At 35.7% G+C, this 16,661-nt stretch overlaps 4 protein-coding genes across 4 annotated transcripts; 1 reads left to right on the top strand and 3 right to left on the bottom strand.

The window, feature by feature from the left end:
• On the top strand, nt 674-2,175 carry LOC18608043 (thioredoxin domain-containing protein 9 homolog). Its single transcript, XM_007042513.2, has 4 exons — nt 674-811; nt 898-1,173; nt 1,456-1,614; nt 1,732-2,175. Exons 1-4 carry the CDS (start codon nt 788-790, stop codon nt 1,912-1,914), a joined length of 642 nt encoding a protein of 213 aa, XP_007042575.2. The 5' UTR covers nt 674-787; the 3' UTR covers nt 1,915-2,175.
• Nucleotides 3,220-5,862, bottom strand: LOC18608042 (pumilio homolog 12). The gene is made up of 4 exons (XM_018114853.1): nt 4,910-5,862; nt 4,658-4,820; nt 3,732-3,895; nt 3,220-3,505 (listed from the first exon to the last, which is right to left on the bottom strand). The coding sequence occupies exons 1-4, from the start codon at nt 5,860-5,862 to the stop codon at nt 3,220-3,222; spliced, it is 1,566 nt and encodes a 521-aa protein (XP_017970342.1).
• LOC18608041 (putative pentatricopeptide repeat-containing protein At3g08820) lies at nt 8,604-10,981 on the bottom strand. Its single transcript, XM_007042511.2, has one exon. It carries the CDS (start codon nt 10,724-10,726, stop codon nt 8,780-8,782), a length of 1,947 nt encoding a protein of 648 aa, XP_007042573.2. The 5' UTR covers nt 10,727-10,981; the 3' UTR covers nt 8,604-8,779.
• Nucleotides 11,089-15,943, bottom strand: LOC18608040. Its single transcript, XM_007042509.2, has 6 exons — nt 15,600-15,943; nt 14,314-14,519; nt 13,466-13,754; nt 12,509-12,616; nt 11,878-12,122; nt 11,089-11,459 (listed from the first exon to the last, which is right to left on the bottom strand). Exons 1-6 carry the CDS (start codon nt 15,825-15,827, stop codon nt 11,342-11,344), a joined length of 1,194 nt encoding a protein of 397 aa, XP_007042571.2. The 5' UTR covers nt 15,828-15,943; the 3' UTR covers nt 11,089-11,341.

Below are 16,661 nucleotides of genomic sequence, written 5' to 3'. Positions count from 1 at the left end.
TATTTCATAAAAATAAAATAAGTATTATGTAGTTTAGTTTATGAGAATGAAATAAAGCAACAATTGTTATTATGAACTATTTTAATATTTAGTTGGTAGGAATAATTTTAAAAATAATTAAAGAATAAGTAATAAATAATAAAAATATAATTTATTATAATTTTTAATTTTTAAATTAAAATATTTATAGTTACAACATTAATTTTATTATTTTGTTATTTATTTTTAAAATATCAAAATATAAATAAATTTATAATTAAAATTTTAATTTAATTTTTAAGTTTAAAATATTAATTAAAACTTAAACCTTTTTATTTCAAATTCATTTTAATTTAATGAGAGAAGGAGAGAGATAGTTGGATAGAAAAAAAGAGATTGTAAAAGATGAATAAAATGCATTTTATATAATATGGTAATTCTTTAAATTAACAAAAGATATTTTTATCTATTAATATTTTTGTTCTATTTATGGTCTCTTGAAATAGCCAATACCAACAGGCATTGTTATTAACTAATCCTCTATCTCCCTGAAAGACTATTCCATTCCGCCAATAGAAGTACGACCTCTTTACAGAATCACCAATCGGCCCATAGGCTCATATATTACTCTCTTTGGCCCAATTTTCTCAACAAACGGCGTCGTCTCTTTCACCATTTTATGCAGTATATTCTGAACCCCGAAGCGGAAAGTTATCCCCGTCTCTCACTTACTCTCCACTTTCCAAATTCATTTCGATTTTGAAATTCCAGCGAAGAGGGAGAGACAAAGAGATCTTTTAATCCAACAATGGAAAATCCGAAGGTTCAAGAGGTAACATCAACACATTCCCCTAAGCCTTCGCACGTGTGAATCTTTAATTTGTCTTCTAAATTCAATGCTTTGTTGTTCCTGTCCAGATCCTGGAGAAGCAGGTGCTGACGGTGGCGAAGGCCGTCGAGGAAAAGATCGATGAAGAGATCGCGGCGATGGATCGCCTCGACAGCGACGATCTGGACGCCATCAGAGAACGGAGGTTGCAGCAAATGAAGAAGATGGCGGAGAAGCGGAGCCGTTGGATCGGTCTAGGCCACGGAGAGTACTCAGAGATTCCCGCTGAAAAGGACTTCTTTTCAATTGTTAAAGCTAGTGAGCGCGTTGTTTGCCACTTCTATCGCGAGAATTGGCCCTGCAAGGTACTCGCTTTTGTTTAAATTTCTAATACTGAAAAGTTAACAAGCAAGAATAAAAATTAATTTGTAATTCTTAAAATCCTTATTGCCCTTAAAGTGCTAAAGAATACATTTACTTTGACAAGCTGAAATTGTTGAAACAAAGAAGAAAAGGTAAAAAGCGAAAAGCGATAAGCGAAAAGCAATTAGCCAAAGTTACAATTTTGATTAATCTGGGGTTCTGTTGAACTTTGAAATGTATTTTGAACTTGAATCAAACGACTTATGTTTGGAGTTCAATTGCAGGTGATGGACAAGCATTTGAGTATATTGGCAAAGCAGCATATGGAGACGCGTTTCGTAAAAATCCATGCCGAGAAAAGCCCATTCTTGGCCGAGAGGCTGAAGATTGTTGTTCTTCCTACACTTGCCCTTATCAAAAATGCCAAAGTGGATGATTATGTGGTATGTAATGTTATCTTCGAACATCAAAGTATATACGCGTAACATTTGAATTGAATTATGTTTCTTTTTTTCTGTTGGTAATAGTTCCCTCTGTCTTGATGTGTGTATCTTTTTCAGGTTGGATTTGATGAGCTTGGTGGGACAGACGAGTTTGCCACAGAAGATTTGGAGGAGAGGTTGGGTAAAGCTCAAGTCATCTTTTCTGAAGGTGAATCATCTATACATGCATCAAAGTCTGGTGCACAGACCAAGAGGAGTGTCCGGCAGAGCTCAAATGCAGACTCATCCGATTCAGATTGAACAGCGTGTGAGGATTTGTAAGCTTCTATATATGTTTCAGTGGAAGTGAATAGGATTCATTATCATTCCACCTACTACTACTATAAGCAAATGACAGTCATTTGCTTTACATTACATTAAAATTTTTGATGGAGTTTTGTTGTTATTTTGTCCTATGATCTATGTTTTTACAAAGGAAATATTTTCTTTGTTTTTGGTTTACATCACAACATCCCTTTGGGTGGTAACATGGTGGCATCAAAGCATCAAGCACTTGCTTAAGTTCGTCTCCATAATTAGGATAATACTTTAGGCAGTAAAAGTTTTTGGTAAAACAGTTATTTTGGTTTCTCTATAAACATTTTGTGTTTCTACTCTTTCTTGCGATTGTGACAATGATGAAAAATTGATAGATTGTGTACTGCGTAATTCTGCTTCTACGAACCTTCATGTTCATGTGATGAACTGATGATGTCCTTAGCTCAAAATTTTTTCGAACAAGATCCAGCAATCGACTGGCTTAATGGGGGAATTAAAATTTAATTTTCCAAAATTTTATTCCAGTATTACAGCTTTGTGAAAATATAATAATTTTCCAAATGTAGGAAAATCTTGATTATTAAGGGTACCATGGTGGCTTCACCGTAGCAATATATAGACAGAGGGACAGGAAACAAAAATCTGATTACTAAAATCATGCACGTTGGAATAGATTCACAGACAAAAGATAATATATAACAAGCAACAAACTAAGGGAGCACCATAAAACAATGTCAGTGCCTGGATAGGAAATTAATACAGTACCTGTTTCTAGTATACCTGGTGCTCACCCACCCTAAACCGAAACGACAGACAGTACGCAGACAACAACGACCGACGACTAAAGCATCCTAAAAACAAATTGTATCAATTGGTTTTTATTAGTTTCCAAAACTAGAAATCCTAACAAGTGACAACATTGTCATGACAGAAGCCCAGGTGCCACTGCTGAAGACGCAGCCGAGTGCGAGATGGAGACACTAGAAGCAGTTTTTACTTGTTTCTTTAGCTTATCCTTACAGCGTACAATGCTACTTATACACGGTTCTTCCGCTCTTTGGTTCGGGCCAACACCTTTTTCCCAAACAGATGGCTGTGGAGAAAGGGATAGTGATGTTGGATGAATTGAACAAGAGTATTGTGGAGATCTCCCTGCTTTTAACAAAAGAAAAAGGGTCAAAGAGCTCCTCAATAATTAAAAAGAATTAACATATATACCCATTATTTGAGTTTTAGTCTTCTCAAAACTCAATTGCTCTAAGTGCAAGTATGCATATGAAAATTAAATCAAGAAGTGATGATTGAAAAGGTGACCTTAGAAACATTCAAGGCTGATTGAACAACATAGTTCCCGAAGGGATCCTGAAGAACCTTTAAGAAGTCTGGATCATGGATAATCTCTGTGATAATCCTGGCAGAATGCTCTTCTCCAGCATCTTTCAAACATTTCTCAACCACATTGCTGCCATACTTATTCATGGAAAGAGTAACATAACACCCTCGAAGCTGCTCTATCAGATTTGATGTCACATGGGGTACCTTCATTCCAAGTACATATTGCACGACATAGTTCCTGGAAAATATAAATATAAATAGTACTTAGTATATAAATCTCATTACTGTTGCTATGAAATAAAAATACACAAGTAGATATGATATTAACCATATATATTATATAAATCATCCAAAATGTTGATATTATGACTTATTAATTACACTTCATAGCCGAGACAGAAGGAATACGTTTCTTATTCATATGCTGCGTACTTTAAATAAGAAGAAGATTTAGCAAAACAAACCCGTAAGGATGCTCAGAAAGAACGAAGGCATTTGCAGTAATTTCAGCCAGCAAACGCTCCCTGGCTTCTGCTTTGGCATGTGCCAAGCATTGTTGCAATACACAACAGCCACTTTTGTCAGTTGCAATGTCAAGACAGTGTTCTACAATTTCATACACAAGGCGCTGCCAAAGAAAGATGCTTGTTCAGAAATCTATGCATAAAATCCTTCAGCTAATTAACGCTTAACAGTACCCATGAAAACCTTATTATGATTTAAGACATACATGTCCTGTTTATCTTTTGCTTTCATTAATTGTTTTTATACTAAATAAAAAGTCATGCAAAGACACAGGTTGCTCATGCACCAATTTTTGCTCAGACTCATTTAAATTGTGTAAAAGCTACAAAAAAACAACTTTTACCCCCAAAAATGTTGACTTTGAGAATAACAATGGAATGGTTCTTGACTTGAGAATACGTACAATTGTCACCATAAATACAAACTAAGGGCCGGGCAGTTTGTTGCAGACACTTTGATAATAAATACCTCTCTTGCATGTCCACCATCAATATATTTACATAGTAATATTTCCAAGCTCCACCCCCTTTGCTAACATTGAAGTAAAACCTCATAAGATACTGCCTTTAAAGTTCTCCCATGAGAAGGAAATAAGAGATAAGCTAATATTATAGCAGCAGTTATACTATACAATGCCATAGCGAAGTTCCTTCTTGTATATGATTGAAACAAATCAAAAGGCATTCAAAATATACGATACTATATATTATAAACTGTTCTAGGACGCCCCTCCTACATGGAATATATCAGTACGTAAGATCAGTAAATGGAATTAATTAAGCACACAAGTAAGTATATGTATATATTCACACCAGAACCACGTCCGGGATATATAAAGATGAGGTAATTTTTAGTAGTATTTTACCTTTGTATCTTCATTTGAGAATTTATTCAAGCACTGTTCAATGATATGATGACCATGGAGGTTGATGGTCAAGGTGACAGCAATGGGCTTCAACACTGACAGAAGAATAGATCTTTGTTCTGGAGTGGAGACACGCTCCATGAATTTCTGAACCACCCGAGTGCTGAAATATTCGAATGACAAGTCAGGAAAAACAAATGGAAAAAATTCTATACAATCAAAAACTGACAAACTAATATTATTCTTACTTACCCGTGCACATCAGTGCAAACATGCACGAATCTTTGTTCGCTACTGACGAACACGAGAAGCAGCTCAGTCCTTTGTTCCTGGGTGCCTGCTTCGAAAACTTTCTGAATCAGGTAATTAGCGAACTGGTGAACCATCAAGTCATGCAACTCAAGTTTCACCTCCAATAAAATCATCTCAATCTCCTCACTCGTTATGATTTGAAGATCAAATTTCTTCTGCAGGAAACGGCAACCGTGCTGATCTCTGGCCACCGAACAAATCCGTCCTTTTAATTCCTTCAATGAGGAATAATTCATACGCTGGTGGGGATAAACAACTGGACGATGATTATACATGGAAGAAGACAGCAAAGAGGAAGAGTTTTGAGCCCATGCGTTACCCCGGTATTGACGATCAGGGTTGTTGATCAGTCTACGTGGACATGCGGATGCCAATTCATCCAAAGACTGACTCCTACGTTGTGAGTTGTTGAAGTCATGATTGCCGATAGGAGTACTGGGAAAAGTTGCAGATCGACTGATGGCTCCACCTCCCACCAAATCTTGACCTGCATTCAAACTCGTTGAGTTTGAATGGCCAACAAACCTCTCATGAAACATCCCTATTTGTCCCCTTACAGCAGAATCGATCCTCATTTTATATAAATAAACATTGACATCATGAAGCTGGGAATGGTTATTGCAAGGCACATTCAGATTCAATCGACCAAAAGAATTCTCGAGGCCGCATTCATGGCTTCGTTCGGAAGCTTGTGGAAGGGATTGGGTTGTGGAATATCTTTGTGCAAGGCTAGGGTTTTGAACAAGATCAGGGTTTTGAAAATTTGGGTTAGAAGGAACATGGGAGCCATTGATTCGAAAACGATAGTTTTGGGAGGGAACAAGTAGGTGGTTTTGCAAGGGGGAGTCGGCGATGAACGGCCAGCGAATATCTTCATTGTCTCTTCTCTCCATGGCGGAGGAAACACAAAAGAGAAGAGAGTTGTTTCGCCCGGTAGGGTTTTAAAGTGTATGACCGGTTGGAGCTTGGGAAACAAAAGGGTTTTTATGTAGAGAGTATAGAGAGAAAGAAGAAGGAGTGTTTGTATCAAACAAGGAAACATCTCAATTAATGTTAATTAATCTTTTGACTTCAAATATATATATATTTTTTCTTTTCTACATTAACTCTATATATTCAAACAATTTCGTGCCTTCAATCCTTCAATTTTGCTATTCATGATTAATTAATCATTATTTCACCAAATATCGACAGCTTAAAACTCATTAAGTGGGCAAGATTTTAGGGAGAAAACTGACGCAAATTAATTTTGATATGGTTGCACAAGGATGAACAAGATTCCCAGCAATGGGGCATAAATTATCTGTCTAGGATTTTGAATAACGTAAGGATCAGTTTTAAAACATTATACAATATTAATTAATTAATTAATGTTTTGAAATATTATAGTTTACTATTTTTCTATTTTTTCCTTGTTAGTAGAAGATATATAGAATACATCTATTTATCTATTTATTTCGCAGGCCGATTCCTACGGTGGGACTGACTAATACATATACTGGGTAAAATAAAAAAAAAAATCCTTTAAAACACTTCAAAATGATGTTAAAGATATATTGGTTGCTTTTGTTTTAAAATGATATTTTTGGTCTCTAAATTGTTAATACCCTTAGTTAACCGTTAAAAAAAATTAGACCTAGTATTATATAAATATTTTTTAAGACATAAACACCATTTATATTAATTTTTTAATTTAAATATATTCGCTTTTTTAAAAAAATTGCTCATTGTTCCTTCAAAAACCTTAATAAAAAAAAACTAACAAATTATGATTGATTAGAAGACCTGGAAATTTGAAGTTGTACTTTCCTCAAAAACCATAAACTTCTATCTTGACAAAAGTCTATTGTCATCAAACTCTTTATTTCTTTAGTAGTTTGAGAATTTTTTTTCATTGAAAAAAAATATTAAAAGTAAATCTTTTGTTTAATGATGGATATTTCAAATTTGATGGTGTCGGGCTAAAAGATTAATTTCTTACTCACTATTACTAATTTTGTTGAAAAATTTTTACTTAAAATTTGTTCCTTGAGACTCAAGTTTAGGGTTATATGAAAAGGTTTTGACTTGATTACTATATAAAAAAAGTTTTTAAATTTTTTCATCTTTGTCAAAATATTAAATTTTATTAAGTATCAAAGTGAGACAAACTACTGCATTCAGAAATCATAATTTAGAATTTTCTTAAGTTTTAAGTTTTTTCTTTTCTTTGTCACATATTGAATTTTATTAAATTTTGAAAAGTAACATGAGCAGTTTTTTTTAAGAGACTATAAATTTTTTTAATGTTGACTAACAGTAACCAAAAATATCATTTGAAACAAAAATAATCGAAGTGTCATTTTGAAATGTTTTGAAAAAACTTTTTAAATTTTACTCAATATATCCTGTTGTGAAATCTTGCCGTTGCCACAACACTAATGAGAAGTCATTGAACCCAAATGAAGATGGGCTTGTTAGCATTGCAGCCTATAGACAAAACTTTGGGCTAGAAGGGCATGTAGTGCGAACAACAAGCAGTCCGACTCAACTTTTTTCCCTCAATGGCACAATTGAAAGCCCTTGACGGCACGTGTTTCGGTGTTAATGAATATCATCGATGCATCTCCACAACACATGTTTTGGTGTTAGTCAATAGAGGAGATCATTATGAGTAGAGGTTTGAGGCAAGGTGATTCGTTGTTGTCACTACTCCTCTTTATTATGATCAGCAAGGTGTTGCACTTGTTACTAGTGAGAGGAAATGGGTATTTTAGAGTATTAAGGTAGCACAAAGAGGGTAGACATTATCTCATCTTCAAGTTATAGACAACACCATCATTTTTTTACGGCGCATGTAAGATTTTGTTAGCATTTGAGATGATATCAGGATTTAAGATAAATTTTGAGAAGACATACTTATTCTTTTTGAAAAAACGTAGCATGGAGACCAAGTATTGAATTGCAAAGTAGGCAAACTCCCTTTTAGTGATTCTTGGCTCAAGTCTGAGAAAAGCCAGCACATAAAAACTGGTGACCAAAATGTTCAAAGAAAGATTAGCAAAGTGGCAACCTTTTGTCTTTTGTTAGAAGGGTAACGCTAATAAACTCTACACTTTCTTCTTTTCCCTTATTATATGTCCATTTTTAAAGCTCTTACAAGTGTGTAAAAGAAGTTGGATATGTTTAGAAGGAACTTTCGATTAGAATAAAAGAAAAATGACAAAAAGTAAGATGGGAGTGTTAGCAAAATAATTAAGCAAATGAAAACAAAAACTAGTTTAAGGCGTGATAAATGATAATTTATGTCCCTTTGAAATATGAAATTCGGTACAAAAGGATTGTAACGGTTATCCTAAGATTCAATAGACTTTTCTTTATTAGTTTACACAAACTATTAAGATACTATCAGCCAGCGTAGCCAATTGTCTGGCTGTATCACATGCAATTTCATCAATGAAATTTTGACTAAACAAAAAAGATTTCTAGCTAGCGGTGGTGTCGATGTTTCATGATAATGAAAAAGCAAGCAGTAAGCTTGGAAAACAACATAGTGGTAGCCTGCCAGCCTTAAGGGAATGAAAGTTCACGGCGGTGGTGTGATGACCGATTATCTCAACTTCAATAAGAAAGTAGAAAGTGAGATTGCTGGAAGAAAGAAATATTTTAATTCGAATAAAGTCAAGAATGCAATATACATTTTAGATGGAACTGCTCAAGACAGCCATCAGAGCTCCATCTGAAAAAAGGAAGCCAAGAATTCTATTCATGGCTGCTGCATGTATTTTCTAAGGACTCGTTTTATATATATATTTTCTCGAAAAGTATTTTCTAAGGACTCGTTACCTTCATTACATTGACCAATCCATTTAACGTATGATATATGCTCTCCATTTTGGGATGGGATGGCGACCCTGCAAGAAACTCATGTACGACCCCATCAATGCTGATCCAGCTGTGCCCTGGCTGCTTCTTTACCCCCTTCTCCCTCATTAACCATCTCAGCACTGAAACATCATTCCATCGATGATCAACTGCTAATGTATTTGCCAACATCACATAGCCCCCCGAATTCTGAGGGTCAACTTCAACAAGCTTTTTGTACACCTTTTGGGCCAAGTCTGCTCTAGAGTGGAGCACACAACCTCCAAGCAAAGCCCCCCAGACAAAGTTATTAGGCTCATAAGGCATGGAATCAACAACCGTGAGAGCTGCTTCAACAAGGCCAACTCTGGCAAGAATATCGATATAACAAGCATAATGTTCCAATCTAGGATGAACAGAAAACCGTGAGTTCATTTCTAGAAATATTTGTCTTCCTTCCTCTGACAAACCGCAGTGACTACATGCACATAGAAGGCCAAGGAATGTTCCAGCATTGGGATGCAAACCAAGCTCATGCACTTTGGATAAAAGACTAACAGCTTCCTCACCTTCACCATTCATTGCAAGACCCATGATCATGGCATTGAACGAGACAACATCCTTAGAGATCATCTGATCAAAAACCCGTTTTGCCATCTCCAGATCCCCACATTTAGAATACATGTCTATTAACGCAGTGGCTAGAAATGTGTTGGTTTCTAAAACCCCTTTGCGTCCGTTATATTCCAGGTACTGATGAACCCACTTTCCAAGATCTAAATCACCCATTTGAGCACAAGCTGAAAGCACGCTAACCATTGTAACATGGTTAGGTCTACAATTAGAATCCTCCATCATTAAATGGAAGAGACTCAGAGCTTCCATGGGGCAACCATTTTGAACATATGCCCCAATCATAGCATTCCAGGGGATAACACTCATTTTTCCAATAGCATATATCTCATTAAATCTTTCCCTACTTTTCTCAACATTTTCCAACCTACCATATAAGTAAATGAGAGCTATATTAACTGAATCACGATTTGGTATTTTATTATCAGAGTTGTGAATGATTTCTGAGAGTATCGTTACCCATTTCTCAATATCAAAGATCTCAGCACTAGAACATGCTGATAAAACACTAACCATGGTATCATTTTCAGGCCGCAAATTCTTCTCAATCATTGAACAAAAAAGACGCAAAACTTCCTCATTCCGACCGGATCGTGCGTAACCTGCAATTAAGTTAGTCCAAGGAGTAACTGATCCTTTCTCCGGCATTTCATCAAACAACTTGTGTGCAGAAGCCACATCTTTAAACCCTTGGGCATAAACTGAAAGAAGACCATTACAGACAGTAGGATCACAAAGGTAACCCAGTTTTATGATGTAGGTATGAATTTGATTTACATATTGGGCATCATTGGATAGAAAACATGCCTTTAGAAGGAAAGAAAAGGTGAGATCATTAGGAGAAAGAGAGCGTTGTATTAAGTTGTTGAAGAATGAACATGCAAGGAAGAAGAGACCATTTTCAGCTAAGACTCTGATAATGGCATTGAAAGGGAAGATATTGGGATTGTGAAGTTGGTTAAATACACGAAGAGCGAATGAAGATGGGTAGTGTCCAATGAGACGAGTTGCTACCAGGTTGTCTTGATGGGCATTGAGCCTAAAGATACGGGCATGGATTTGGCGGAGATGAGAATGTAAAATACGACCTTGCAATAAAAGGGATAGATTGTGGAAGTTAGAGGATGATGAAGTGGAAGACAGCGAATGAAGAAACTCAACAGCAAAGATGGATGAAGGGCTAAGAGTGAAGTATCTGAAGGCGGCCGAAAATTGTTGGCATGATCGGAGCATAGCTGAAGACACTAGAGATTGACGACGGAAATTCCATCTTGAAAACATTCATATACGAGAAAATTCGGTAGACGAGCAAAGGGTACGCCGATAATTGTACCGTCGGCAGCCCAAGATTGCGCGCGAAAATCTTCCTGCTTCTGAGTACTAACATGTTGTCAGGTTTGAAAGTCATTCTCAACTCATAATATTGTTCAGTCGTACTTCAAACTATTACCCAGAGTCGCATGGCGGGATAGACGCGAATACTGCATTTTCTGACCTTATATTCCTTCACAAAATTACAACTATTTCTATACCACCATTAGCTGTAGATTTAAACTACTATATTTAAACCCCTAGACTATGGCAGTGGCAGCCATCTCCTTCAAGATGGTTCAAGCAATCTCTCTACTTGCAGCAAGATAAAGTGAGATACCAAGAACTTTTGCATAATAACACGAACAAGATAGAATTTAAAAAAAAAAAAAAATAACACCACCACCGAAATGCACTCAACATGAACAAAAACAAAGTATCCTTTTATACATCAAAGAACTCTCCATCTGTAAGAGAGTATAGGGCCTAATCTTGTTCACTTCCTGCCTCTTCCTGAAAACGAAGTTAGTTGCCTGCCAATTTACACTTCTATATACAGATGGAAGCCCTCGCAAAGGAGCAACACTAAACAACCTGCTCATCACCACAGCCATTATTTCCGGGACTGCTTGTCAAGGATAGAAGTTCCATCAGCTCCATCCGATATTCGAGGCCTCTAAGATAATGCCCCAACAGCAGACACCTTCAGGGAAAAAATGACTATATCAGAACTTGCTATATTAGCCATATTTAAATAATCATATCATAGGATGCAGACATGTAAATCCCATTGTATGTTTGGAAAGTGACTAAAGCTTATTCGGAGTTAAAACATGCAGAACATCTCTCAGATCTCCATATCCACATGTGATCAATTTCATTCTTCCAAAGCCTATAGATCAAATACAATATTAAATTCAAATTTAAACAGGATCCAACTATATATAATGAGCAATAAACGCAGAACAACCCAGATTTCCTGTTAAAAAATGGATTCTTGGACACCAGAAACCAGATTTTATTTTAAATATTAAAGCATAAAAAAAATTATACACAAAACTCTTGGGTAGTCCCGCATTAATGAAATAAATGAGAGAGAGGGAGAGGGGAGTTAATCTAACCAGAAGAGAAGACGAGCAAGGTAGTCCCGCGTTAATGAAATAAAGGGCTGGAACTGCAATGAAGTATTCTCAACAAGTTCAGCACAATCTTCACTCCCAATATTTACCGTTCCAGGTGATGTGTCCTCTGAAAAAGGAGGAACCTTGGAATGCATCCTTGGAGAAAGGGTGGCAAGGAGACCATGGACTACAGAGTGGATTGTTTCTTTCAATTCAGGGGATGTTGGTTCAGAAAGCTCAGCTACCTGAAATTCATGTTGCAATTTTATTAGCCATGAGACAGTGTAGGATTTGACTGAAGTTCACTGCTAAAGAAAAAAAATAAATGATCCATGGAAGAGTATTTATACGAGAAAAGCCCAGAAATATCCATTTAAGTAAAATTGCTATGTGCTAGCAATTTGCAGTAAGCAGAGGTATTACTTTAAACCAAAAGCTGTACCTCATCCCTAAACAAGTGAAAAGGCAAAAAATGATCTTCTTTTATCATTTCAATCTTCCCTTCAAATTAATGGAGAAAAGCAAAGAACTTAAATTGTGTGATCATAAGAAGATGTTGCATTCATAGCATCGTGTTAATGGCATATTAATAGTCAATTTGCTTTAGAAAATTTTTGAGATCAAGGGAAACCTTTTCTGGTTGAAGTGATCTTAAGTAGTCAAGTAAATCATTCTTTTCTTCCCCAACAAACTGTTGCATCTGCAAAGCAGCATTTTTCCTCTTGACTTCATGAAGTTCCTTCAATAGAGAAAAAAAGGGAAATATGAGCATGTCTCTAACCAAATTGCATATAAGGAATTGCCAAAATTGAAAAGCAAAAATATACCTCAAGTACAGATAAATAAAAAGGAAAATGAGATGTTCACCAATTTGAGAAGGTTCATTCTTTTGATATAGAATGATGCAACCCTTAATACATGATCCTTAGCAACCATGGAACATTCCTCTCATGGAAAGTAGATTTTGCAAAGCCAAAAATTTTCATAGCAGGCCAATTCTTTTATGAAGATTAACACTCAAAATATACAACTATGATAGTGATGTTGGAGGAAAGACAAATTTTTAATTTCCTTAAGAGTTTAGTTTTCGGTTCCCTCAAATGTTTTCCATCGATTGATGTATTCAAGTTGATCAGATGCATGTGTAACAAGATAACTATAACTATTTCAAGATAGTTCCTGTGCCTCGAAAGTATCTAAATTCTCTCATAATGCTTTTGATATCAACAACTCAGAATGTATGGCATTGCAAGTTGGCTTAATAGGCTTTCAAAGGAGAATGTTACCTATGTATTGTAACATGGATATCAAGTCAGCCAAAAAAAAAAAACTAAAAAGGATGAGAGAGAGAGAGACAGAGAGAGAAAGGTCCACATTTGGGCATGAGACAACAGCATCTTTTAGGCCTTTCTAGCATCTTTGGAATGCTTCATCATGATGCAAACTATAATGTGTTTATTATTATCAAACTCACACATAAAACCTAAAGGTACTGTTTTCTCCAGTCATTGTTTCAAAATAAACAATTTATGGATTCAAAGAAATAAATAGAAGGACCAGAAAAGGCTCCACAAAATGCTATACATACCTTTTTCATTGAAGTTAGACGAGACTGCAAATGAAGAATGTATTTTTGAGTTTCAAGGGACATTCCACCCAGGCCTTGAAATTCAATATCTTCGAATTGGTCTTCAGTGGTTTTTTCAAATTCAGATGACAAATCATTTTTCCCTGAAGATTCATTTATTTTTGTACTGTCTAACAACATCCCTTGTAAATCAAAGGTCGAGTTTTCTGAAGTTTGATTTTCCAAATCTCCTTCACAACCAAGGTTTCGCTCAAGGCAAAGCCTATATTCAGCATTCCTCAATGTATAACTGCAATTCAACAAGAACTATTATTCATAATACCCCTCATATTCTGACCTCCATCTATTGGAGGTAAATGCTACCCTGCATGTCCCATGGCATAACAAACATTTAAACTTATGATCTTAGCATTAATATTAAAAACAAATGTTGTTAGGATTCACATGTGAAAGTGATTGTCCCACATAAAAAAGAAATAGGATGTAAATGTGAAATATATAAATGGAGGATATGAACCCATTAGCTTTGGCTTTTGAGTTCAAGTGGCGTCAACAGACATATATTAAGCTATTTTTAGCATCCGTTCAAAATTTGGCTCTTCTCCCCAACAAATGTTAGTATGACATCAACCCTTTTTTCAAACAAGAGGGATAAATAGCAAAGATATGTCCAACAAGCATTGAAACTATCACAAGCAGCATTAAAGCCCCTAGGCTAGGGGCATTAATGCTTGTTGTGATAGTTTCAATGCTTGTTGGCCCTAGCTAAGGTTTCACCTGCTTGGCAACCAACCAGAGTATAGAAACATTTATTACAATGGTGCATATCATGTAGAATATGAACATACCCGGTCATCATAGAAGAAACCAACAACTTGGAGAGAGGTTCCCACAATGCCTCGATAAAGACTTGAAATCTATCAGATGGAAGTAAACCCAACATGCCTGAAATAGTCCTTTTCATGGCATCCACAGTTGTGGGAGGGACATCTTTTTGGATAAGGCTCACATCGAATGGTTCTATCTCCTGTATCAGATTGGTGAGGACTGATTTCTGAAAGAAAATACTAAAAGTCAATCTCTAAATCATTACCAGAAAATCACTTTGAAAATAGTACATGTATGCATTAATTTGTAAACTAGAATCATTGCCTATCCCTGTTAATTCTTGTAATTATCAGGACTTATTACAAATGAACAAAAGCTGAAATATATTGGTAATTTTATAAATTTCCTGAAGCACAAGGGCAAGGAAAACAAACGGGAACCTTCTCATATGAAAAGAAAACAAGAGAGTCATCATCCCAACGTATCCTCCAAGTCCCATTGACTTCTTAACCCATCCCTTTCTTAAATGTGGTTCACATGGATAAACCACCACACATATTTTAAGTGGATACGTTAAAGTTAAAGGGATGTACATGTTCCCCAAAGTATTCATTAGCCAGGTTCGATGATCTCATTATGTGTAGAAAAATTGGAACCAAATCCAATACACATGAAAATGATTGTAGACTTTAGGAAAGAAATTGCCTTCCAGACTGTAGTCCATAATAGTACTTTTATTCATTTCAGACCACATTTTCAAGAGTAATGAGAATGTAATTAGCAAAACATATGTTACATCAGCTATAACTATAGAGTTCATTGCTAACCATAACCTCAGCATCTACTATACAGAGTAAAGAAAAGAAAAGGCAGAAGTTAGATAATAGTAATTTATGAAAACAGCAGAAGTGTGATATTACATCAGTTTCAGTTCTGTAGATAACACTGTTTTCCTCATTCCTATATGAAAAAAACATAAAAATTCGATACCACAATTTTGCACAATTTCCCCTATTTTCTCAACAAACCAATAAAATGATAAATCTTAAATAATCCTAAAACAATTCAATCAATCTAAACGTAAAAATTTCTCGTCCACGAGATGAAATTCAAAACCCCAATTTCCTATTCTAACAAGTTCAGCGTAGCGTTATCAGCTAAGCCAAGAAGAAATACTTAAACTAAAATCAGCAATTCCAAACTAAATTCAGCAATTTGCCAATTTCTCACTACTTCGAATGCAAACAAAGAAAATTTGAAAAGATAAGAAACTTTCCAAAATTAAAAATGATTGGACAAAGCTGACCTTAGAGGGAGTAGGATTAGAACCGAAGGCATCATGGAAAGGAGAGCCATCGAAATTACCGGAAGAGAAAGCAAGGAGAGGGGTTTTGGGGAATTTTCTAGGGTTCGAAGAGGGGAGACAGCGAAGAGCAGGGAAGGAGAGAAAGGGCTTTGAAATTGAATGCGATTGGTAAGAGAGGGAACGAGGAGGGAGATGAGAGGAAAGGAAAGAGGAAAGAGGGGTGGCCATATAGCTGAAATTTTGCCACCACTACTCTCGGCCCTCTTCCTCTCTTCTCTCTCCGCCAATTAAGTTTTTCGTTTCCTTCGAGCAGTAACCGCAGCCACAATTGTTTGGTGGAAGGAAACAAAAAGGAAAAGTCGAAGGGTTTCGGACGGGGACGTTAGAGGTAACGTAACACCGTCAAACCGTCAACGGAGTCAGTTACGTTACCCAGCTGGCGTGGCTTATTTCTCTCGTTTCCTTTTTTTTTTATTACAAATAAAACCATTTTCTTTTTTTTTTAACACAAATTAAAAGTAGTAGTGTATGTAATTCTTTTCCTCACCAAAAGTCAAGGGTATAGACATAAAATTACAATTTGATAAGATATTATTTAATTATTTTTAACAATAGCAAAGTTTCAAATATATTTACTTTCTGCTGTAATTTTTGTCCAAGAAAAAAGTGTTCCGCTGAATCATGTTTCCACTATAGCAGAATTCTAGGCTTTGTATCTATGAAATGAAGAATAAGCCAGACAAGTATAACATTTTTCACATGCAAATATCCGTATGCCAAACTTTATCTCCATCATTCTTAAAGGAAGAGCCATGCCAGCATTGCCAAATGTACTGCATGCACTAAATGCATATTCACCAATATAGATGATATTAAATCATAGTAGAAAATTGTCTAGATAGATATAATTTAGTTTTACCTTCTTCTTTTTTATCCCTTTCTTATTAAGTCCCAACTTCTGCAACTCAACCATCACAAATTAAGGGCTAGTCCCCTTTTACTGGAATCTTCAAGGTTAGTTTCCATCTACTCTAATCTAACAAAAAAAAAAAAGAATAGAGA

Source organism: Theobroma cacao, chromosome 2 (assembly GCF_000208745.1).
Source record: "Theobroma cacao cultivar B97-61/B2 chromosome 2, Criollo_cocoa_genome_V2, whole genome shotgun sequence".
NCBI classification, from domain to species: Eukaryota; Viridiplantae; Streptophyta; class Magnoliopsida; order Malvales; family Malvaceae; genus Theobroma; species Theobroma cacao.
Note: the sequence above shows the minus strand (reverse complement) of the source record. Positions and strands in the feature narration are given on the sequence as shown.

Bases quoted from the DNA above. Each gene is read 5' to 3' on its own strand.
- LOC18608043 (XM_007042513.2), top strand. From the start codon at position 788: ATGGAAAATCCGAAGGTTCAAGAG. The intron at 812-897 runs GTAACATCAACA...GTTCCTGTCCAG, and splicing joins AAAATCCGAAGGTTCAAGAG to ATCCTGGAGAAGCAGGTGCT. The intron at 1,174-1,455 runs GTACTCGCTTTT...GTTCAATTGCAG, and splicing joins GCGAGAATTGGCCCTGCAAG to GTGATGGACAAGCATTTGAG.
- LOC18608040 (XM_007042509.2), bottom strand. From the start codon at position 15,827: ATGGCCACCCCTCTTTCCTCTTTCCTTTCCTCTCATCTCCCTCCTCGT. The intron at 13,755-14,313 runs GTATGTTCATAT...GTTGAATTGCAG, and splicing joins GTTTCTTCTATGATGACCGG to TTATACATTGAGGAATGCTG. The intron at 12,617-13,465 runs GTATGTATAGCA...TCTCTATTGAAG, and splicing joins GTCTAACTTCAATGAAAAAG to GAACTTCATGAAGTCAAGAG.
- LOC18608042 (XM_018114853.1), bottom strand. From the start codon at position 5,862: ATGGAGAGAAGAGACAATGAAGATATTCGCTGGCCGTTCATCGCCGAC. The intron at 3,896-4,657 runs GTAAAATACTAC...TTTCTTTGGCAG, and splicing joins TCTCAAATGAAGATACAAAG to CGCCTTGTGTATGAAATTGT. The intron at 3,506-3,731 runs GTTTGTTTTGCT...TATATTTTCCAG, and splicing joins CTTTCTGAGCATCCTTACGG to GAACTATGTCGTGCAATATG.
- LOC18608041 (XM_007042511.2), bottom strand. From the start codon at position 10,726: ATGTTTTCAAGATGGAATTTCCGTCGTCAATCTCTAGTGTCTTCAGCT.